The 23,124-nt window shown below is 43.4% G+C and overlaps 3 protein-coding genes across 3 annotated transcripts in view; all 3 read right to left on the reverse strand.

The window, feature by feature from the left end:
- LOC138206022 (homeodomain-interacting protein kinase 3-like) overlaps positions 1-4,665 on the reverse strand; it is a 25,920-nt gene extending 21,255 nt beyond the window's left edge. Inside the window, 4 exon segments of the mRNA XM_069162466.1 lie at positions 484-665; positions 754-945; positions 1,120-2,069; positions 4,425-4,665. Of these exon segments, the coding sequence (XP_069018567.1) occupies positions 484-665; positions 754-945; positions 1,120-2,069; positions 4,425-4,452 (1,352 nt within the window). The 5' untranslated portion in view covers positions 4,453-4,665.
- A 1,474-nt stretch (positions 4,666-6,139) lies between these two features.
- On the reverse strand, positions 6,140-15,007 carry tcp11l1 (t-complex 11, testis-specific-like 1). Its single transcript, XM_069162473.1, has 10 exons — positions 14,711-15,007; positions 13,684-13,821; positions 12,104-12,236; positions 11,368-11,488; positions 11,067-11,287; positions 10,669-10,805; positions 9,611-9,786; positions 9,321-9,502; positions 8,895-9,067; positions 6,140-8,774 (listed from the first exon to the last, which is right to left on the reverse strand). The coding sequence occupies exons 2-10, from the start codon at positions 13,811-13,813 to the stop codon at positions 8,551-8,553; spliced, it is 1,497 nt and encodes a 498-aa protein (XP_069018574.1). The 5' UTR covers positions 13,814-13,821; positions 14,711-15,007; the 3' UTR covers positions 6,140-8,550.
- A 689-nt stretch (positions 15,008-15,696) lies between these two features.
- LOC138205995 (DEP domain-containing protein 7-like) lies at positions 15,697-22,084 on the reverse strand. Its single transcript, XM_069162405.1, has 12 exons — positions 22,018-22,084; positions 21,475-21,660; positions 20,925-21,066; positions 20,705-20,800; positions 19,918-20,093; positions 18,934-19,135; positions 18,623-18,810; positions 17,813-17,974; positions 17,527-17,669; positions 17,305-17,430; positions 16,727-16,802; positions 15,697-15,908 (listed from the first exon to the last, which is right to left on the reverse strand). Exons 1-12 carry the CDS (start codon positions 22,082-22,084, stop codon positions 15,697-15,699), a joined length of 1,776 nt encoding a protein of 591 aa, XP_069018506.1.
- Between the last annotated feature and the right edge of the window lie 1,040 nt (positions 22,085-23,124).

The following is a 23,124-nucleotide window of genomic DNA, read 5'->3' on the forward strand; positions in this document are numbered from 1 at the left end:
CACCATCTGTCCTCCACGCCGGAGCTACAAACTTTAGCACGAGAGCTAAAGATAGCCGTTGTTACGGTCAAGACTGATACTGGACTCTGAGCAGGGTGTTTTAAAAAAATAAAAAATAAAAAAAATAATTCAACGCCCGCACTTCTCCCCGGAGACCAGAATAAATAACTCAACTATGCAAATCCTCGATAGAAAGACGCAACGTCTCGGTCGTAGTTCCGGAGCGATGAGGCCTAAAAGGCCTAAATCTGTCTTCGGTTTCCGCGCCGACAAAAGCAGTTGAGACTAAATTCTCCTCGCGGCCACGTTTGTTCATTTCTTTTTTGGTTTTTTTTCTTCAATGCAGCTTTGATGAGAAAGAAAAAAAGCCCGAAACGCGACGAGTGTTTGAGGAAGTATGAAAGAGGAAAATGTCAGTTAACTCGTATGGGTGAAGCCCCTCCCCCCTCCTTCTTCTCCTCCTCCTCCTCCTCCCCCGCTCACCTGTAGTATCTGGACTGCAGGTAAGTGGAGCAGACGGCCTTGGAGACGTGGCTGGCCGAGCCGAAGTCGATGACCTTGACCCGGTACGGCTGCCTGGACGGGTCCACCAGCATGATGTTCTCCGGCTTCAGGTCGGCGTGGATCAAACCCAGAGACTTCAGCTTCTTCAGGGCCGTCGCCACCTGCGAAGGGGTTTCACGTCAAAACGACTACTTTCTGGGTTTTTTTGGGTTTTTTTTTCCTTCTTTTCTTCTTCTGCGTGTTCTTTACCTGCTGCAGAACGGGCCGGATGATTTTCAGCGGCAGCGGGCTGAACTTGTTCTGCTTCAGGAAGTCGTAGAGGTTCTGCTCCAGCATCTCGAACACCAGGCAGGTGTGGCTGCGGTGCTGAAAGCACTCCAGAGCGCGCACCACGTTGTGCTCCTCCGCGTTCTCGCTGCTCAGCCGGGCCAAGATCTCCACCTACAAATTAAAAGGTGACACAATAAGAGTCACTTGTTTGAGCAGTTATTTTACTAATATCTGCACAAACATGTAAATGTGTGTGTGTGTGTGTGTGTGTGTGTGTAAAATGGTTCTTGGGAATATATTTGTTCAGAAAAAACAAAATTAATTAAAGAAAACAAATCTCCTCACCTCGATCTGTCCCTGACGTGCATAGGATGGGTGGTTCTTCAGAATCTTGACCGCCACCACTTCGCTGGTTCCCCTCTTCCAGCACTTCACCACCTGGCCGAAGGTTCCCCGACCCAGAAACTCCAGGACCTCGTAGCTGTTCTTCAGGGAGCACAGAACCTCGTGCTGCACTAACTGGTAGTCGCCGTCGACCGATCCGGTTCTGGTCGCCCCCGGCGCCGCAGCCGGCGCCGTCCCGGCCGCCTCGGCGCTGCCCTTGGGCCCGCTTTCGGCCCCGTCCGCGGCCCTCGCCGCGGGCTGCGCCCCCCCGCCCCCGACTCTGACAGTGTCCGCGTTGCTCCCGGTGTTGGTTTGCGCCATGGCCGCGGGGGGAGGAAGCGCAGGTAGAGCGGACACCTCCTCCACTATCTGCATGGTTCTGTTGTTGTTCTCCCGCGCCCGTTCTCCGCCTTCACATCTCTGAGCTCCGCCCGCGTCCAGAAGGCTGTATCCTCCTCTCGCTTGTACTCTCCTGTCCTCCTCCTCCGCTCCTATACGGGCCCTCCTCAACAGCCCGCCGTCCAAGCCGCCTCCTCCTCCTGACAGACTTCCGCCGGCGCCCCCGCGAAGCCTCGCTTCCCGCGGGCTGCGGAGAGGCTGCTGGTCCCGGCTCTCGGCCGGACCGTCTCCTCCTAGGCTCTCCTCTCTCTGTCCCCCGTGCGGTTTTCCCGAGTCGGCGCCGGTGGAGGACGGGGCGACGTTGTTGGGATAGGCGATGCCGTAGTTGACTCCGATCACATAGGTCTTGGGCGGCGGTCGGTGCTGAAAGGCTCTGCTGGTGGTGTTGTCGCTGCGGTGGGCTTCACCCGTGTGTCTGCTGGTACCGCTGCTGCTGCTGCTGCTGGCTCCTAAGGCACTTGTCTGAGCTGAGTGCAGGTGTGATGGGTAGACCAAGACTTGTGAGGCCATACCTGAAAGAAAAGAGACAGAAATAAAACACGAGTGAAGCCCATCGGGTTTAGATTTTGTCTAAAGTATCACCTACTAAACTGAAAATGCGAAAGTGTAATGTAATAACTTCCCCTTTTACAATTCACCCGAGCAAGACCAAAAAAAAAAAAAAAAAAAACCAACAACAAAGAAGTCATTAAAGCTGCTAATGCAAGTCCGAGGCCATCGTGTCACCATTACTGGAAAAGGGGAACTGTGCCTCCTGTAATGGGAGCTGGGGGGTGGGGGAGGGAGAAAAGAGAGGGGGGGGGGGGTCCCTGCACGCTTACACCGGACGGGTGGGTCGCACACAAATGGGAGAAGCAACAGACAGTAGGTCATCATACCAAACACGTACATCACGAATAATCTTTCAACTCTACACACACAAAGCTAAAAAAAAAAAAAAAAAAAAAAAAACACACCAACATATTTCCAGGAGCATTCCTCTCGCCGCAGCGAGTCGTGATAACAGGCGGTTACTTCCTGAATGTTTTTCTGAACAGAGACGTGGATTGTGCGCTCGCTCAGGCTTTAACTCAGGTGATTCCAGTTTTTAAAAACGCTCGGTCACAAGTTACAACGAACACTCGTGAGGCTGGTCGTCTTCAAAGACAGGACAAATAAAAAAATTAAAAAATAAATAAAAATTAGTTGGACGAGGAAGTCTCGCTGAGGACAAAAAAAAAAAAAAGTGCACAGACACACACAGAGAGACAGACAGACAGACGGACAGGTTCAGACAGGCCGGAGGGGTGTGTCTCCCAAAGTCACCAATATCACAATAAAACACTTCCAATGACGAGTCGGGCCGGGCTGAGTTTAACCGGACCGATTAGTCACCGAAAAGTAAACAACCTAACACCACAATACATCAATGCAACTCTTAATTTAGAAACTTGCAAAAATACAATAAAAGGTCAGCTGTCACAACTTTCCAAATAACCAAACTGGGGACCGTAATTAAATTAAAAAAAAAACAGATCTGGAAACAGATTTTTTTTTTGTTTCTTCTTCTTCCCACCAGTGTGAGTAAAGAGATCAAGTTAATGCGTCTCCAGCCGACTCACCGCCCGCTGATGCAAGTCTGGCAAATATTGATAATAACTCAAATGATGCAACTGACCGAACACTTTTTTCTTCTTCTTACTGGCGACTTCGCCGCCGTACGGCTGCTGGCGGCGGTGAAACTATTTCACCCTTTTCAGCGCTCGCCAGGGTGTCGTATCGGCCTTTTGAGGGACAACTGTGCTCAGTCACAGCTGCCGTATACCTCCCCTGCTCCGTCCTCTCGCTAGGTAGTCCGATACCACCACCACCACCACCACCACCCTCCCCTCCGCAGGATGACTGGATCCTGAAATGGGATATCCACGACACAAGAGAGAGGCGTTTTGTGTGTTTTGCGTGTTCAGCTGGCGTCCTTTTACAACTAGGAAGATACTTCATTAATCCCACAAGGGGACATGTTTCTGCAGCAGGTAAAGCAATACAAATAATAACATAATATTAAACGTGAAAATGCACAACATAATAGAAGAATGTTAAATTAAACGAACTAAACAATCGTGCAAGGATTTAAGCGAGTACACAAACAACCAACGGTGTTATTGTCGGGTGATGGATTTGACCGGGAGGTGAGTTATTGTGACATGAACTATTAAACAACCCTGTTGCTGATCAACCTAGGAGACAGTGAACATATGGGAGAGGGGGGGGGGTGGTGTGTACGTGTGTGTGTGTGTGTGTGTTGGGGGAGGGGGGGGGATGGGCAACACCTGACACCTGTTGAAACTTATGTTGGGAGTGACAGGCAGCTGAGTAACGGCTGTGTGTGTGTGGGGGATAAAATTAGTTTAAATGACCGAACTGGCTGCATTTAAACACACTGTTTTGGAAACTATTACTAGTCTGTGTTTATATATACACGTATATATATATATATATATATATATAAATATATATATATATATATATATATATATATATAAATATATATATATATTTTTTTTTTTTTAAAGTAGTGTTAAATGTCTCGCCCAAAAAATAAGTTACTCCCCCAAAAGCACAGAAGAAGCGAGAATAACTACTTTTTGTCGTTCACTCGAACTAATTCGCTTTTTATATATTTTTATTTTTATATTTTTGTTGTCAACCGAACCGAGCTTAACAGTTAGCAAACAAGCTAAGCTGTTAGCGAAGTCTTGTCTCGCGACGACCAAAAAAAAAAAAAACTGTCAAACGGCCGCGCGCGCAGCTCCCCGAAAAAAAAAAAAAAAAAAAGTGTATTTCGGCAGGATTAAACAAAATAAATAAATAAATAAAAAGGTACATACCTTCAGTAAGACCAGTAAATCGTATCATCCGTATCGTCAGAGAACAGGCTGGCGACGAAGACCCGCATCGCGGTCGAATCCTGCGACGGTGCCGCCGCTCCTGCCGCTCCTGCTGCCGCTCCTGCTGCCGCTCCTGCCGCCGCTACCGCCGCCGCTGCTGCCATCTTGTTCGACGACGAGGACACAACCGAGCGACTTTTTCGCACATTTGAAAGCGGCTGTCCTCCCCCCCACCCTTACACCTCCCTTCCTCCTCCTCCTCCTTCCTTCCTCCTTCCTCCCGCCCCGAGCTTTAAATCAACGCTGTTCCGAAAGCCAGCCGTGCGCCCATGGTTTCGACAGCCGCCCCTTAACGCCGCTCTCGCGTCCTGCTCAGCGCGAGGAATCCGTGTTTTCTAAACTTTTTTTGCATGTTATAATAACGCCTTCCGTTTCCTTCCCGTTTCGTTCCCGTTTCGTTCCCGTTTCTTTCCCGTTTCTTTCCCCCCTCCCGCACCGACCGAGAGGCTTCGCTTTGCTTCGCTTCGCTGGCGGCGGCGGCGGCTGGGCTTGTTGCTTCTCTGGTTCCGGTAGCTTGTTGCTTCTCCGCATGTGCGGAATGTGAGAGGGGGAGGGGCTAGAGGGGGGGGTGGGGAGAGGGGGAAGGGGAGGGAGGGGTGAAATAGCAACAGAGCTGTCTCTATATTTGTCACACTGACAACCGAGTAAAAACATCTGACTTCAGTGACATTTTAAGCCATTAGATAAATTTAGATACGTTATAATTAAAACTATTTCTTATGACGTGTTAAAGCTTTTTTTTTTTTTTAAAGATGTGTATTAATAGATACGCACACGAGCTATATACTAGATTTTTTTCTTCTTAACTACATTGTAGTGTTAAAGTAAGACTTTTTAAACATGCAAATGCAAATATAATACAAATAGAATATATTTTTTATTTTAAATGTAAAAAAAACAAAACATTGGAAAAACTTTTTAAACATGCAAATATAATTTATTTTTTTTTAAATGTAAAAAAAGACCAACTCTATTAACATATACACACAGGAGAAAGTATATGAGTATATAGCTCATATACTCGGTTTTCTCACTTTTCCTGCCACAATCATTAAGGAAACCAAAGCCGGAGCTCACCGACTAAAAACCTACTTGTGTTTTACAATGTGGGATAAAAACGTAATTAAATCAAACATATACTTAAGGAAACAAGTCAGGACAGGACAACGCGTCAGGATTACAACACACCAAACTCGGGTGATCTTTAGTAAAAAAAAAAAATTAAAAAAAAAAACAGGCCCCAGTCAGCTCGAAACCTTTTAAACTTGCCTGCTCATCTACTTTTGTTTTCTCTGCTTGTCCCATCATGTTGTTGCACTTGTCTTTATAGCTTTTTTTTTCTTCGCAGACATGTTCGAGCTTATGCAAATCACGTGTTGGCCATGTCATTATTTAATATTCTTCTGTATTATTAGTTCCAGTCCTTGTTATAGCAGCCTTTAAATTTCAGTTCTGGCTCCCCCTGCCGTCCAACATGCGTATTACATGCCAGCAACTACGTGGAAACAACGATACATCCTTTAATCTGTTTCCTTGTGATGCTCAAAATAGAAAAGCAAGCGTCACACGGACAATTAGGTCACCACGAAATTACCTTATTGGTCTCGGGACAAAACCTGCTGGAAGATACAGAAGGATTACAAAAATAATAATAATAATTTTCTTCACCGTGTGGGACAAACGATGCTTTTTTATTGGCAGATTTCAATGAAACATTCAAAGACAAATATCAGTGCAGTCGAATGTAATCAGTCAATGTGTTACAGGTATTTTTTTTAGGAAACGGGAGGCGTGAATGTTACAAGTTTGAAAAATGTCCGACCCAAAGAAACGCAACGCAAAAGTGCTCGTCAGAATTAAATATCCTAAACATCTTAAAAACACAATATCAATAAGTGGAAAATAATTTAATGTAACAGTTTAACACAAAAAAACAACAAAAAAAAGAAGAAAAGCAACAGCTCAAGTTGGTCCATAACATGGCTTCCCTCCCAGGACAGTTTTATCACATTACTTTCATTTTATGCACACTGTCGGTACAAAAACGCCACACACCCTTTTTTAAAACAGTTAAACCTTCACTAACAAGAACTTTTAATTCCCTATGAGACAGTATGGATATTTCACATCTTCAAGGAGGCTTTCAACATCCAGTTTAAAAGGCTAGCCCATATGAAGCTGTGGCTTATTGTGTTTTAAATGCTTTAACATATTTTGGGAAATACGTTTTTTCTCCAACCCTTTTTTTTTTTTTTTTTCTTCCCCCCCCCACCTTTGAGAGCTACTTGAACAAAATGAAAGTGTCCGTGAGCTACTCGTGTAGCTCTCGGGACACACCGTAGCATTTCATTCACATAGCTGAGCTCCACCCAAAACCAGCAGAATCAGCTTCTTTTTTATGTATGCAATAACAAATTCATACTCGGGTATTTAACCGGAGCGACTGGTTGGAGACCGCCCGCTCGACGCCAACGACGAAGCTTACAGCCAGGAGCCAATTAGCGTAGCTTAGCATAAAGAGTGGAAACGGGTAAAACAGCTAGCCCGGTCCTGCCTAAAAAGTTCAAATTTATCAGTACCTACTGGTGCCTCTGAAAACGTACCAATACAGAAATATAGAAACTAGTAGATGCAAAAATGAGGGCGTTTAAAGTGTTTGTATCCGCTGCACTGCCTCTTTAATTCATACATAGAAGATGGCATGCAGTCATTTGTCGTCTAGTTTCTAGATTTCTACTTTATTCAGTGAAAGCATCTTTTTTTTATTTTTTTTTATTTTTTTTTATCAGATTTAAATAAGTCAAGAATTAGCGGAGCTCCAGAGCAAGGGGGGCTGTCAGATATTCAGATTTTCACGACACGATTATCTTGGCAAAAAAAAAATTCACGACAGCGACATTATCGCGATATCTATAGAAAAATCACATTTATCACATTTATATTTGCTTCCTGTGTTTTTTGTCTCTTTTTTTTTGGCCGATAAAATTGCCGTCGTCGAGCCAACAACTTTGTTGCAGCGTGAACCAGTTAGTTACTGACGTAGAATATTATAATACACGTATTATTACTGTGATATCAATTTTTTTTTCTTTAAATTTGCACGGTTATTGTCAATACCGCTGTATCGTGACACCCCCACGACTCCAGAGCCCTGATAACAATGTCAAACCGTTTTTCAATAACACTGGACCATTTTGCACTATATTCAACTGCACCAGCACCATTTGCACGAGGTGGAATTGCACCATTGTTTAGGTATGTATATATGTATTTTTCTTTAGCTGTATATATGTCTATTTATGTGTGTTTTTGTACAAGTCAAAATTCCCAGCATGTGTGAACATACCTGTCGAATAAATCAGATTCGGATTAAATAACTAGGTTAAATGCAATTACCCGTTTTTTCCACTTTTTATTCTTGTCACACTCTTAAATATGAATTGGAAATGAACACATCTTTTAACTCTTTATTAGGTTCGGGACGTCTCAGATATAGAGTAGGGGGCCGTTTCCCTGCATTAAAAACACAGATTAAACAGCCAAATCAAATAATAAACATCACTCAGAGACACTTGATGACTAAAGGCTCTGATACTTTTGTCTTGTTAATTTCATTTTAAAATTTCAAAGATTATTTATTTTTTTTTTTTTTTTTATGATGGGGGTCAGTTTTTGTGGTAGTTTACACTCTACGAATTCTGGTAATAATAATAATAATAATAAGTATTGTTTTGTTATTAAAAACACAGGTATTGGCTCGTGTATCAAACCCTTGTGAATTAATTCCCCCGAGCCTTGCTGCTAATACTGAGTTTATGCGAGACGGCTGTAAAAGGTCACAATTATGAGGTTTTTAAATCAAAACAGCCAGAAAAATATAACACTGAGTGAACGCAGCTGAGACGGTTTCCTGTTGTTGTTGTTGTTTTTTTTTTTTTTAGATGAAGACGAACTCTCTTTGCTCACAGATGACTTCCTTTTCTCTTAACTGTTACTAGTGAGGTGTGGGGCGGTGGCGGAAAACTACAGACCATTTTTTTCTCCACGTCACTCCCTCCCGCCGTGTTTACGTCTCCGTGGGCGGACTCCCCTCCGACGTCAGCAGGTTCTGGAGGATCTTCTGGTAGAACGGGGAGAAGACCAGCTTGTTGAAGTTGACGAGGCGGCCGAAGCGGTCGGCGAGCTCCTTCAGCTCCTTACCGACCGGCACCAGACCTCCGGGGAGAGGAGGCGTGGTCTGATGTTGGCGGGACTCCAGGGTGGCCAGGAGGTAGCTCTGAACCCGAGACTCTGAGAGGAGGAAAAGAGGAGGAGGAGGAGGAGGAGGAGGAGGAGGGAGTTTTTCTATCACCGACAAAAAACAAAATAGTGTTCTTTTTCGAACTTTTAACGGATCACCGTTCTTTTTACCCATCAGCCTGCGGACGGTGTTGTCCGCTTGGACGGCGGCGGAGATTTGACCCTTCAGGGCGTCGCTTCGCCCGGCCGAGAACGGAGAGTAGCCGTGTCGGCTCAGACACTGACTCAGCTCGACGCACAGCTTCTCCCCGATGGTCGCTAACGCCTCCTCCGTGTTAAAAGTTCTTTGGGGACAGGAAATAAAACATTTGTAGCAAAAGTGGTGCTTGAAGTAAAACAATTTAAAAAAAGAAAAGTTATAGATTTTGGGGAAATATTCTTGCTTTCCTGCAGAGCACAGTAACCTCCTCGAGTAAGATGTAAAGGGGCGTTAAGACATTAAAGCTGCTTCAGTGATCTTAGCTACTCGGAAGTAGCAGAACGACAACACTGACATATTTACATTTCCAGTAATATTCCAGAAATATTAGTACTTACAGCGCGTGCATGTCCACCAGCATGGCGCCGACGGTGTTCTTCAGGGTCTCCATCAGCCCCGGCAGGCCCGAGATGGCCTCCCCCGTGGTGGTGTAGACGATGAGCAGCACGGCGGACAGCAGCACCAGCCGCTCCACCTCCTGCTGCATCTCCTGGAAGCGGACCTGATCCATCAGCACGGTCTTTGGTGGAGGAGAGAAGAGGAGGAGGAGGCGGAGGAGAGAAGAGGGAGTTTTAGGGATGAAGATCGAGAGCACGACGACGAGGACGACGACGAGGAGAGAGTTTACCTCGGGGTAGGGGTCGGAGGCGTGGTCCCACCTCAGCAGGCGGAGAAAGGCGTGGTTGTGGACGTCGAGGGGGAGGAGGGAGAATGAGGACGGGTCCGACGTGGCGCCGGCCGTCTCCGCTTCCCTCAGGCTTTTCACCGTGTCCTCCAGCCATTTCTCAGTGTAGTCTAAAGCATCTACAGGGAGAGAGGAAGCGTTTTATACCGGACGGTCACGACATCAGATCATCTATCTGACATTAAATGGTGCTTAATTAGACGAAAAGAGTAAAGAAAAGTAATAAAAAAGGGTATTTTATGGATGTCTTTACTTGTGTGTAAACATTTTTACTGTCACCGAACTTCACTTGAATTTCAATAATAAAAACAAAAACAAAAGGAGACTTTGTTCTGTTTTTTCAAATATTAAATTTGGGTTATTTTGGTCTTTGAAATGTCAGAAAATGATGATAAATGTTGCTTGTTGTTTCCCCAGAGCTTGAAGATGCAGCTTAAAAATGTTTTGTTTTGGATATGTACCAGCTTTGTTACAAATAAAAATGGGAATACATTTAAAAAAACAACAACAACAACAACAACAACAACACAGCTTTATCCCAGACTGGAATCCTGAGTGAAAGTCTTAGGTTTGATTCATCATCATGATCGTCATATTATTATTATTATCCTCACTAACTCAGATTTTAGCACTTCGGTACTACTTCTAATGGCCTTCATCACATGACCTTCTTTACTTTGTCCCTGGTTGTACGTGGGTGTTGTAACGTTACACTGACACGACCTCTAGTGGACTGACAGGTGTATTACAGACTTTAACCTGCTACTGACTTGTTATTATCACAGAGGGCGAAAAGAGCAAGAAAATGTTTGAATTTAAGAAGCTGGAATCAACAATATTCTAATATTCATTTTCTATTAAATAATAAAAAGACTCAAAAACGCCGCATTTTCCGTCGATCAGCTGACCGATCGCTCGACTGATCGCTGCTGCTCTAATGTGTCAGTTTAATACATACAAAATTTAGCATGAATGTGTATGTAACAGGAGAGATTCATTACTCGGTTGTTTGTCCAGAAAGCCCTGGAACTTGTTCCTCTCGAACTCGACAGACTGCTGCATGAGATGAGGCCTGATGCTGCTCACGGCGAAGTTAGCCATGTCCATCTTCATCAGGTCCAGCACGGAGAATATGGACCTTCAAAGGAATAACAGCAGAAGTCAGACAAACGGGGAGACAATATAAATAATTATCATAAAACGTACTGAGCTGAAATGAATCTTTAAATGGTCTCTCAGCGAGTCTCCATTAGGATACGGAAGCTGCTGACTCAGCCATTAATCCGATCACTCCGCAGCTTGCTGCACCGCGATTGACGGGAAACGAAATCACACGATGTAAAAAATAAAACCGAGGCAAAACACACAACATTAGGCATTAACGGCCTCGTCGGTTTACTTGAGCAGAGGCACGAGGTCGCTGAACTCCTTCAGCTTGTCGATGTCCTCGTCCCTGCAGGGGGCGCACAGCGAGCCCATCAACCCGACCACGAACTGGGACAGCCGGCCGATGTCGAGGGCGCCGTTTTCCGCCTGCTGCCGGATCAGAGGCAGGTCCAGGACCTCGTCGATGCGCGAGCGCAGACGGCCGTGGCCCGGCAGCAGCAGGGACAGCAGCGACTGCAAGAGACGGATATTTATAATGCTTCTTGTTTCATGACTGAAATACAGGAAGAAAAAAAAAAATAAAAACACCTCACCTCTTTGATCTCAGCCAGAAGTTTGATGGCGTGTAGGTACGACGGCGGCTCCTCCTTCAGCTGAGCTTCCAAGCAATCCCAGAATGCTTTGTGCATGATCTCCTTCACCCGGCGCTCCAAACTGTGGCGGCACAACAACAAAAACGCAGACTGTATATGAAAGTGGACGTAGATTTTCTGGTCTGAAAGAATGAGTATCTTAAGCTGCAATACCACTGAGTGCCACTAGGGGGTGGCTCTGGAAAAAGCCTCCGGCTCTATAGACTCCCATTCAACTTCTCTCGTAAAATTCTCAGTCAATAACATTTCTCCATCAGTTATCTCGGTGTTGTTCTCTAAAGTTGCTTCTTGTCAGTTTTCTGGAGGTCCATCTGAAAATAATCCCTCATTCATCAGAAAAATAAGCTTAATAAAGATGTTTTTTTGGGCGTGTCTGTTTGATTGACAGGCCTGTGGCGAGGTCAGGTTACAGCTATCGGTGGGCGCGGACGGAGTATCGTCGGGTTTCAAGTCCCCCTCCACCCCAGCTCGCCCAAATATGGTCACGTCCTTCTCCGAAACGCTCCGAACTAGCAAAGTTGGCGCCGGCCGAATTCAGAACTCGAGGCTTCGTAACGGCCCGTGACATCACGTCACACTGGACTGCGCTTTCTGACAAAACACAGACTCGTACTTCTGCGGCAAGAAAAGACCTCAGACGACTGGCAGGACACGTTTTACGGCATCGCATCCTCACCTTCCTTCGGGGAGCTCCGTGGGTTTGACCTGAAAAGCCTGGTTCACCACTATCTCATGAGCCAAAGCCATGTTGGTGACTCCTTTGGCCGTCTCCATGAGCTCCTCCGCAGAGACCAACCGGGGCGGGCTGGCTGCGGGAGGAATATATTACATGTATTTAGTCAAAAAAATGACAGACATGAATGATATAAAATGACAAAAGGTTTCTAGTCTTTGGTACTGGATAGAAACGACACGGTATGACAACTTAAAAGAGTATTTCTTGTTTGGTTTCTGGCTTTTAAGGAGGAGTTTCTTATGTATATAGTGAATATAGCATTTTTCTGTGGCAAAAAAAAAAAAAAGCAGTTTTCTGGATATTCCAGATTTTCCAGATTTTTCTGGTCAAGAAATATTCCAGATTTCTTGACAAGTTCAACGGGTTAAATATCAAATATCAAATATCAAATATCAAATATCCATCTTATTCTGAAGACAGAACAGGGGCAGCGATAAGGTAGACGTGTGTGTATTTATTCATTGGTCTTACTTTTTCTAAAAATAATTTTTAGCTATTTTATTGTCTACGTATTTGTAATTTTTTCCTTGTTGTGTGCACCTTGTTTTTCCCCTAACTGTGTTTCTATGCTGCTCTGACGACTACATTTCCCCATTGTGGGATTAATAGTCTTATCTATCTATCTATCTATCTATCTATCTATCTATCTATCTATCTATCTATCTATCTATTTTATTATCTATCTATCTATCTATCTATCTATCTATCTATCTATCTATCTATCTATCTATCTATCTATCTATCTATCTATTTTATTATCTATCTATCTATCTATCTATCTATTTTATTATCTATCTATCTATCTATCTATCTATCTATCTATCTATTTTATTATCTATCTATCTATCTATCTATCTATCTATCTATCTATCTATCTATTTTATTATCTATCTATCTATCTATCTATCTATCTATCTATCTATCTATCTATCTATCTATCTATCTATTTTATTATCTATCTATCTATCTATCTATCTATTTTATTATCTATCTATCTATCTATCTATCTATCTATCTATCTATTTTATTATCTATCTATCTATCTATCTATCTATCTATCTATCTATCTATCTATTTTATTATCTATCTATCTATCTATCTATCTATCTATCTATCTATCTATCTATCTATCTATCTATCTATCTATTTTATTATCTATCTATTTTATTATCTATCTATCTATCTATCTATCTATCTATCTATCTATTTTATTATCTATCTATCTATCTATCTATCTATCTATCTATCTATCTATCTATCTATTTTATTATCTATCTATCTATCTATCTATCTATCTATTTTATTATCTATCTATCTATCTATCTATCTATCTATCTATCTATTTTATTATCTATCTATTTATCTATCTATCTATCTATCTATCTATCTATCTATCTATCTATCTATCTATCTATCTATCTATATGTAGGAGGTCTGATAAAACTTCATGCAGCAGGAATCCATAAATCTTTTTATTTTGTATTATTTTTATTTGCTATAATGATGTCTGTCCCTCTCACCTTGTGGCGTGTTCCCTCTGCGAGGGCTCGGAGTATTCGCCCGGACCCTCTTCCTCACCGACTCCTCCGAAGCGCCCTCCTTCGACTCCTTCTCCCCTCCGCCCTCCGGGTGCTCCGCCTCCTTCGGCATGCTGGAGTCTGCGGAGATAAACCTCATATCTCACCGTCACGTCTCATTAACGTCATGCTTTTTCTCTCCCACAGTTTTTTTTTTGCTTATTGTCTGTTGTAGCTTCTGTTCTTGTAGTCGAATCGTTTTTTCTTCCCTCTGTTGGAGGTTTTTCTCCCTTAAAGAGTTTTTTCCCTCCTAGCTTATGTTGAATTTCTCTGTATAAATGCTGTAAAAGACTTTAATGTGTTAAAATGCCATGAAATATCCTGTGTTGTGATTTCTTCCATTCATCCCAAACCGTATTTATTTATTGATTTTTATTTTATTTTATTTGTTTGTTTGTTTTTTGTGTGTACATAGTCTGTGTGTTTGTATTTATTCTAAAATAATTATTTCTTATCCATCTTATTTCTTAAATGTATTTGTAAATCTTTTGCTCTTTTTGGTTTACTTTGCTGCTGTGACGACTGAATTTCCCCACTGTGGGATTAATAAAGTCAAATCTATCTCATCTAATCTAGTCGCTATATAAATAAAAATTCAATTGAATTGAATTTGAACTTGTGACCAGCAGTGATTTTTTTTTTTTAAATCTGTCGATGCAATGATTATGTAACTAAAAATAAAATAATTATTTTAAAAATAAATTTAAAAAAAAACATGAGGTAGAGACTGTATTGTGATTGGATTTCGTGTTGAAGTAGGAGAAAAAGAAAAAAAAAAGGAGTTTTCCATGTTTTTTTTGTTTTTTTTTGGGGTGATGCTCAAATGATGACATCACCCAAACTCCCAGAGGAGGAGGAGGAGGAGGAGGAGGAGGAAGAGGAGTCAGTATGGCGGTGCGGTGCCGACACTGAGGTGCAGAAGTAAACAAACAAAACAGCACAAGTCTTATCGACGGGTAACGTTACTAACCTGGTCGTCGGCTGCTCCCTCCGGGGAGAGAGGCGGCTCAGCTGCGGAGCTCACAAATGAACGCCGACAACAACAACAACAACAACAACAACAACAAAGCTGTATGACACAGCTATTCCTTCGTAACGCGAGATATAACGGAGTTACCGCCGTTAGCGACGTATTTACAACTTCCCCTGCAGTCGGACGCCGGTTTCTACGACAGAAACGCTTCGTTTCATCCTCGCTGAGTCGAGCTCCTTGACGCAAACAGTCCGCTAACTAAAACGAACCAAGCGGCACTTCCTGTATTGGGCGGGGCTAAAACAAAGTGACGTCAAACGGTCGAGCCTCTCGCCGCACGCACCGGTTGTGGCGTAATTAATCCGTTTTAAGAATCGGACGTTTTGAAAACGTTTTTTTTTGTTTATAACGTGGTCATTTGTTGTAAATTGAATTTAATTAAATAAAAAAAAATGTTGGGAGTAAATTAAAAAACTAGAAAACCTGTCCAAAAGCCTTTTTTTTTTTTTTCATGGCAACGGTAACAATGGTAACAATTATTTTCACTATCAATATAGTTAATTTCTTGAATAATTAATTGTGTAAGTATAGAAGTGTATAAAATGTCAGAAAAACTATAAAATATTCATATTTAATAAACTGGTACCAGAGACTTTTGTACATTTTTCACTTAATTTACATAAATACTCCTAAATTAAGACAAAATAAACTATTCAACAGAGAAAACACAGTGTATTATATGTTTATTTCAAGTTTGTTGAATAATAAAGCAAATACCCACATACATGCACAAAAAGGTTGTTGTTTTTTTCATATATTTACAATACCCACATAAATTGACATATCATTCACAGATATGTCTTTCCAGTTAGCTTGTGTCCAACAAACCAAATATTTACCCAGAAAATAAATCAGTAAAAAAATAAAATAAAAAAAAGGCAAATAGCAGCTCTACAGTTAGCAGTTATCAAAGCTTCATGCATCTATAGCACGCTGATGGCCGAGTCGCCAAAGTACTGGTTAAATATCTCCGGGTGGGCTTGGTGAAACTGTCTGAGGAGGCGCTTCCTCTCCTTGGCCGGGGTCTTGGCGTCCAGGTGGATGCTGTTTAGGAGGCTCCACAGCTCCTGTTTGGTGGTGGTCTTTGATGAGTCAGCATAAGTCCCGCTGGGGACCTGCTGGCAGAACGTAGAGCCTGAAGGACACAAGAGAAAAAAACACAACGTTAAAATGTCACGTTTTGTTGTTTTGTTTTCCTCCGAGAGCTACTTTGACAAAATGAAGAGCCACTCGTGTTCAGTGATATTTATTCACATAGCTGAGCTCCACCCAAACCAGCTGAAATTAAGTTTTTTTTATACTATTTACACAATGTGTACTTTTAAGTTATTTTTTTTTTTGCATTTGTTTTGAGTTGTAGCCAAAGTTTACTTTCCTTTTTACCTCTGATTTTGGTCTCCACCAAACATCTGAGGGGAAATAGCTGTTTTTTTTTAAGATGCTAATGATTCCCTTACATTAAACAGTCATGAGCTCACTTAGTTTCTCAGCGAACAAAAACAATGAGCTGAAAGACGCTAAAACGCTCCGTAGAACTAAGAGGAGTCAAGTTATGATTAGCTGCGGTTTTACCGCTTTATTATTGATCCATTGTTAAAACAAAATTATTGGTCAAAGCAGCTTTAGTAGCAAATGTTTTTTAAACTGTGGCTATGAAATAAAGAGCAAAACAAAAATTTTAAGTTTATACTAAGAGTGAAAGTTTTTCTTTTAAACACATCTTTATCCATCTCAGAGCTACAACCCAGTGAGACGGTAGTTTCTAGCATTTAAAAAGAAAAAATTATGTTTGGTTTCTATTTTCCTGCTGCTGCGCTCGTCATCATTTCACCATCGATTTGAGCAGAAGGAGATTTTGTGTCAAACTCTGGAAACGGTCAGCAGCCGGGCGAGGTGTTTCTGAGTGACGTTTCCGGAGGGGGGCGGAGCTTCGAGACCGAAGAAGGCACTCACCTGTCACGTCGGGCTGTTTCCCGCGAGCGACGCCGGCCAGCTTGTCGCTCACTCCTTTGTGCAGAGCTCCCGGGATCTGCAGCGGAGAGAAGGAAATCTCTTGGGTGGCGCAAAAAATGGTTTATACCCCTTCTACAAACGCCTTTGACAGCATGTGATGTCCGACCTTTGACCCTGGACTATCAAAATCAAATCGTTCATCGTCGAGTCCAAAGAGAACGTTTGTGCCGAATTGGAAATTTCCCGAGAGAACATATTCACGAAAATGAAAACCGACGGACAGATTACCCCCCAAAAAACATAATGACCACGGATGCTGCCGGCATTGAAGCAGAACGATGGTATGTGATGCATTATGGGAAATGTAGGACCCAGTGTTATTAGATCTTGTTCTGTTACTTGGGACTAAAACTTGGAAAATTTCAGACTTTGCTCTTTTGAAATTTGACTTTTTCTTGTGTTCACTAACCGTGTCTCGCGTGGAAGTTAAACTAACCGGCTGTGCTGTCCCTTTAAAAGTAACCCGCGATGTATTTGATGGGTGAAAGGCCAAAAAGAAGTGGCAGCACTTTCATCACCTTAAAGATTTCTTTTATGTTGCTGAGCATGAAGACGAGCATAAGATCCTCCTTCTCCTTGGGGAAATCCTTGCTGTGGAGGACGGCCCGGGAGAACGACCTCTTCACCGCCAGACGGTTCTCCATCTGCAGACGCAACACAGCACATCTTTCAGGTCAAAAATCACAGAAAAAAGAAAAAAGATAAAAGGATGAGATTCAGCCACCGGCTCTCTCTCTCACCTCCAGCTCCACTTTTATGGCTTGCGGATCAGCCGCCAGACACATGAACGCCAGCAGCGCTCGCAGCTCGTCTCTGCGGCCGACAGGCAGCAGCTTCAGACACAGCTGCAGAGCCTCCAGAGCTTTGCCCAACTTGGCGGTCACTGGAAAGGACATATTGGCAGACATTGAGGCTGTTGAAATTTAAGTTGGCGGTTAACTTCAGAGGACGAACGAGCTCGGTTGCAAACTCTTCCGACAATCGGACGGAAAATGAAAAGGGAGAAAAGTTGGAGCCCGTTCTCACCCAGCAGGTCGGTGATGGCCGTGTAGATGTCGGTCATGTGCTGAGGCAGCAGCGGAGGCCTGTTCGTGTTGCTGTAGTGTCTGACCAGAGTCCCGTACAGCAGCAGCTGGCAGCAGGCCGAGCCGCCCCGGGAGAGACGAGTCTGCTCGCCGCCGCCATGGGCTGTTACAACAAGTTACAACTTTTTAAAATCGACAACGAGTTACACGTTTCCGACCACCGACACGTGCGATTTCGCCATCGATTTGAGCAGAAGGAGATTTTGTGTCGAACTCTGGAAACGGCCAACAGCCGGGCGAGGTGTTTCCGAGTGACGTTTACAGCTTCAAGACCGAAGAAGGCGCGTCAGGTCAGGAGACACCAGGTGTTTTGTTTTTTTTCCTTTGACGTTGGCGGGGGGGGGGGGGGGGGGGGGGGGGGGGGGTTGGTGCACCCTTGAATTCGTCCCCACAGGGTCAGACTGTCAACACCGAGTTCTACCGGGACCTTCTGAGGGGAAAACATCCGCTGCCAAACCACCACTACAGCTTTTTCTATAGTTTCTCGCCCGCAACAACAAAAAAAACATCGAGCCGCCAAACCACCAAAACTCATCGGGTTTTTGCTCCATGCGACTTCTTTCTTTCAAAATGTCCTGTGCGCTCTCTGCTCCGGTTTTTGCGCACGCGTCATTAACATTGACTGGTTTCATGCAAGAAATACCGATCGAACGGTGTCAAAAGCTTATTTAGAGCCGAGTAGAAAAGCCTTATTACGTAATGCATTCAATCCGTTAGCGGCACTGGAATCGTGTCCGATACCAGATCTTACCCCGCCCAATCCCCGGCACTCGACCATTAAACTTGCCTCCGTCTCGGACGCCGCTCGCAGCCGCTTCTTGGTCGCAGCCCGGCTTGTCCTGAGGGAAACAGTGAGGCAGCGCCCTGCTCAGCTCCACGACCGGCTGGTCGGGGAGGAAGTCCAAACAGTCCAGAGCCGCACAGAGCCACTCGTCTTCCCTGAGAAGAAACGCAAGGAAAACATTTTTCATTTTGGGAAGTCGATCTGTCAGATATTTCATGGAAATGCACTTATTTCTCCTTTCTTGCTTGAAAATGGTAAAAGAAAAGTCACAAACGTACTGAGAGTCCCTGAAGGCCTTGAGGATCTGTCTGTCCAGGTGGTTGCTGCTGTAGATCAGGTCTGGGTTACTGTGGGCCAGCGAGCTGGACGGAGACAGGCAGGACGGAGGCTCGCTGCACTGAAGCACTCCCTCCAGCAGGGGGAGCTCCACCAGGTTCAACAGCCTGAGGAGGGTCTGCTCCTGCCACACCTCATCTACCACTGTGGAGACGAGCCGGACAGTGAAGTTATAATAATATACTAAATAAAAAAATAAAAATGTTTACGCATTTAGATGATTTTCAGTTAGCATGGCATTCGCTCCGCCGATCCGTTCTCGGGTTGTCCGTCCCGTTATTATCACCCGGATGAAAATTCGTCAAACGTGAAACAATCGTTCACTTGGCCGTAAGGATGAACTGATTTAGTGGTCAAAGGTCAAAGTTCAAGGTCACCGTGATCTCGTATCCATCACATCAGTCTGTCCCCTTCTTGTGAACGTAATAGCTCAAGAAAGCTTTGAGGGAATTTCTTCCAATTTGGCAAAAATATTTACTTGATACCAAGCATGAACCGATTAGATTTTGGGGGGCAAAGGTCAAAGTCACTGTCCAATCACATTGGCTTAACCTTCACGAATGGGATATTTCTGGAAAGTCGGGAGGGAATTTCTTCACATTTGTCAAAAAAAAATTAATTTGACGAAGTGAATGAACTAACAAGTTTTCAAAAGGTGAAAAGTCAAGGTCACATCTGTTTCCCGCTATGAACACGATATCTCAGGAACGCCGTGAGGAATTCTTTACAAGTTCATGAACTGCACACACACGCTACACTGCCCAATGCATGCTGGGATAATATCCATCCCCTGTCACTCCATTCATGTGTATAAATCTTTAAAAAAAAACAAAAAACGTCCTCTTCATCCCCACAAAAAAAACCTACATATGTGCTTCAATGTGAGAATAGCAGCACCGGGTAATTTAACACATCTCATTACTTACATGATTGTGGTAAAGCGGAGTCGGTCTGCGCTCTGCTGGGACTCAGAGCGTCCACCGGAGGGTCCAGCGACAGGCTCGGAGCAACACGGGTCTCCAGCTGTGCGGCCTTAACGGGCGTCTCGGTGAATTTAAAAGGAGAGAACATCTCGGCGTGTGAACCAGCCCGCTCTTCCTGCCTGAAATGTAAAACACAGACAGCCGGGCGGTCGTACTGATGACGTACATTTCTGTCGACAATATTACGAGTTAGGACACACGAAAAATATCACACGAAAGGTAAATGAACACATGAACACGAGGGGAGGTGTCGAAGCAACAAAACGAGACATCTTCGCTCACTCCAGCCTCATTTGAACGACCCCGTCAGTTTACAACGTATTTCAAATTTGTAATTTACAACCTGAACCGTCAGACTCGACCCGATCGCGTCGGTTAAAGCTCAAATTATTTAATTATTCCAGCCTGCGTCTTCATTCACTAAAACAGCCGTTTTGTAGCCACCGGTTCAGTTCGCCTGCAAATGTTTTCTACTTCCTGTACAGTTCAGCTTCAAGCTGCAGACTCAGGCGGGGTAGTTTTCTATTGCTTTTTCAGACAACGTCGGTTCAGTAGGAGGTGCCTCAACTTGGCCGTAGACGCGTCCTAGACCACCTCCGAATGTGGTCCGAGCAGCTCGAGATCAGACGTCCCCAGACAAACGTTAATACCAGGCGTGAACTGCCTCAAATGTCAAGGCTGTCGTTAGCGGTGGTGATTTTAAAACAGTGCACTGATTAAGAGAGGATACCTGTCTCTGGGAGCACTGCGGAAGAGCTTTTGGATCCCATTCGCAAGCACACCGCTTTCCAGCTCATCGACCGAAGGAGTACGCTCACCTGCGAACCTGCAGAAGGGGCAATTGTACGGTTACCGTGGCAACACATAGACATTTTGGCATGAAAAGAAAGTGGATTTTTTTTTGTTTTTTTTGTTTTTGTTTTTCAGAGTATGTTTTGAGCACGTCTCGCCTGTAAAGAGCGCTCTTGCTGTCCTGAAACGCTTCCTGCTTCTTGTCTTTTCCGAACACTTTGGTTCCCACCGCCTTGAACACGTCGCACTGCAGCAGAGCCCGGCACACACGCACCACTTTGTCCCGCGACACGTCGGCGCCTGCAGTTTTACACAGTTTTCAAATCAATTCAGTTTTATTTCACAACACAGGTTTTTTTAAATGGCACCTAACACAGTAAAAGGCCTTACGACAGGACTTGACGGGCATTATGCAAATGAACCCAAGAATTCAGAACGAAAAGGAAAAAAAATAAAAACCTCCAACAGAAGGAAGTAAAAACTCCCTTTTAACAGAAAGAGTCGAAGTAAAAACTCCCTTTTAAGAAGAAGAAAAACCTCCGACAGAACCAGGCTCAGAGGTGGGCGACCATCTGCCTCGACCGGTCGGGGTGATGGGGAGAGCAGAGACAGAAAAGAACAGCGTAGAGATCCAGAACAAGGTTTTAAAGTTCAGGAAATAAATAGTGATAAGAATATGGTTTGGGGGTCAGATGTGAAAACACACACCTTCAAAGGCCTTGTCACGACTAATGTGTTGCATCACGACATCCACGGCCTCCGAGCCCAGGAAACAGTCGTCGTGGGACTTGAGGTGGACTCGTCTGCATCTCACCGTCACGGTAGACCTGAGGTGGGAGATGAGGCCGCTCCACATCGAGGTAGACTGGACCGGCTTCGTGGCCACGCCGGGAGCTGAGAGGACAAAGAGACATGAGGACAAAAAAGAAATAAATGTCTATCTTGCAGACGACACGTGCAGGGTGGGAGTGCAGATATAAAAACAAAAATGAAATAAAAATGAAACCTGGTTTTGGAGGAAGACTAAATCTAAAAGAAATTTGTTTTTCCAGGAGGACGTTTGTTGATATTGAATCAAACCACTTCGAAATCCTGTTCCACAACTTAAAGGAATATTCTGGTGTTTTTTTTTTTTTTTTTTTTTAATATTCAATTGTGGCCCAGTTTAACATAAAAACCCCGAATGATGTAATGTGTGACCAGGCCTCCGCGTGCTGCAAAAATTGACAACAACGTGTGTGATGAACTCACCTCGAGGCCGCACGCACAGTTTCTCCGCGAGGTTCAACGCAGCTGCTCTTTCTTTTATTGACGCCATGTTTCTGACTGATTTTAAAAACAAAAACAAAAAGCAGCGGTGATGGACGCACTTTTTTTTGGAGTTGTGAACAGGCAGGTGGACGACGAGCAGGACAGGAGGAAGCAATCAATGAAAAGCACAGTCCCCCCCCCACCACCCCCCACGCAGAGGAAGCCTCGGGGTTTATGTGCAGCTTCATTGTTTGACCGCTAGATGGCGCCAATCGTCAAGTCACACCGACGAGACACCTGAGAGTTAACTTTGACCCGTTTACGCACACTAAAAACACTATTAAATGACTTTAATTGATTCACATTCTATTATTATTATTATTATATTGACAAACAACCCATTGACTCTAATTTCGCTTTATGCAAATGTATATCATTAATATCAAATGTTATACAGAGATAAAACTGAACTCAAATGAACTGCTTGAAATTATGTGAAAAAAAAAACCAAAATAAAAACTTTTTTTTTTTTGTCATTTATTTGCGTTTCTTTCTCAAATCTTTTATTGACAAATATTTTGAACAGAAAACACAGGACTACCCCCAGAAAGCTGAGACAGACTAACATTACCTTCAACTGTGTCGCCTGGAGGTACAAAATAAAACTAGTTTTAATGATACTCCTCCTTTTTTAAATGTTTTTTCCTAATTTCTATCACTTCATTTGTGCAAGATTTATCTTTGTATAACATTTGCCATCTTGCTAATTTATATATAATAATAACAATATATATAAATTTATTATATATATATATCTATTTACATTTGCACATCTGAGCTACACGTTCAAGAGCGATTTTAAAATACCACTCAACCCGTGTCACTCATGGTGCCGAAACGCAAAGCATTCTGGGAAATGACGTAGTCCATCACCCGACAATAATACATCAACAAAACCTCCTTTTATCGGACGTCACCAGTCTTTTAGATATATCTCAACAAAACGGGATACAACTAAATTGTCGGTTTGTTTTGTGTTAACTTCGAAAATTCGAAATTTTCTTTAAAATTTTCTTTAAAATGAATTAAATTCCAAAATTTAAAACG

Source organism: Embiotoca jacksoni, unplaced genomic scaffold, assembly GCF_022577435.1.
Source record: "Embiotoca jacksoni isolate LCO1_2020_lvr unplaced genomic scaffold, fEmbJac1.0.p SCAF_3, whole genome shotgun sequence".
NCBI classification, from domain to species: Eukaryota; Metazoa; Chordata; class Actinopteri; family Embiotocidae; genus Embiotoca; species Embiotoca jacksoni.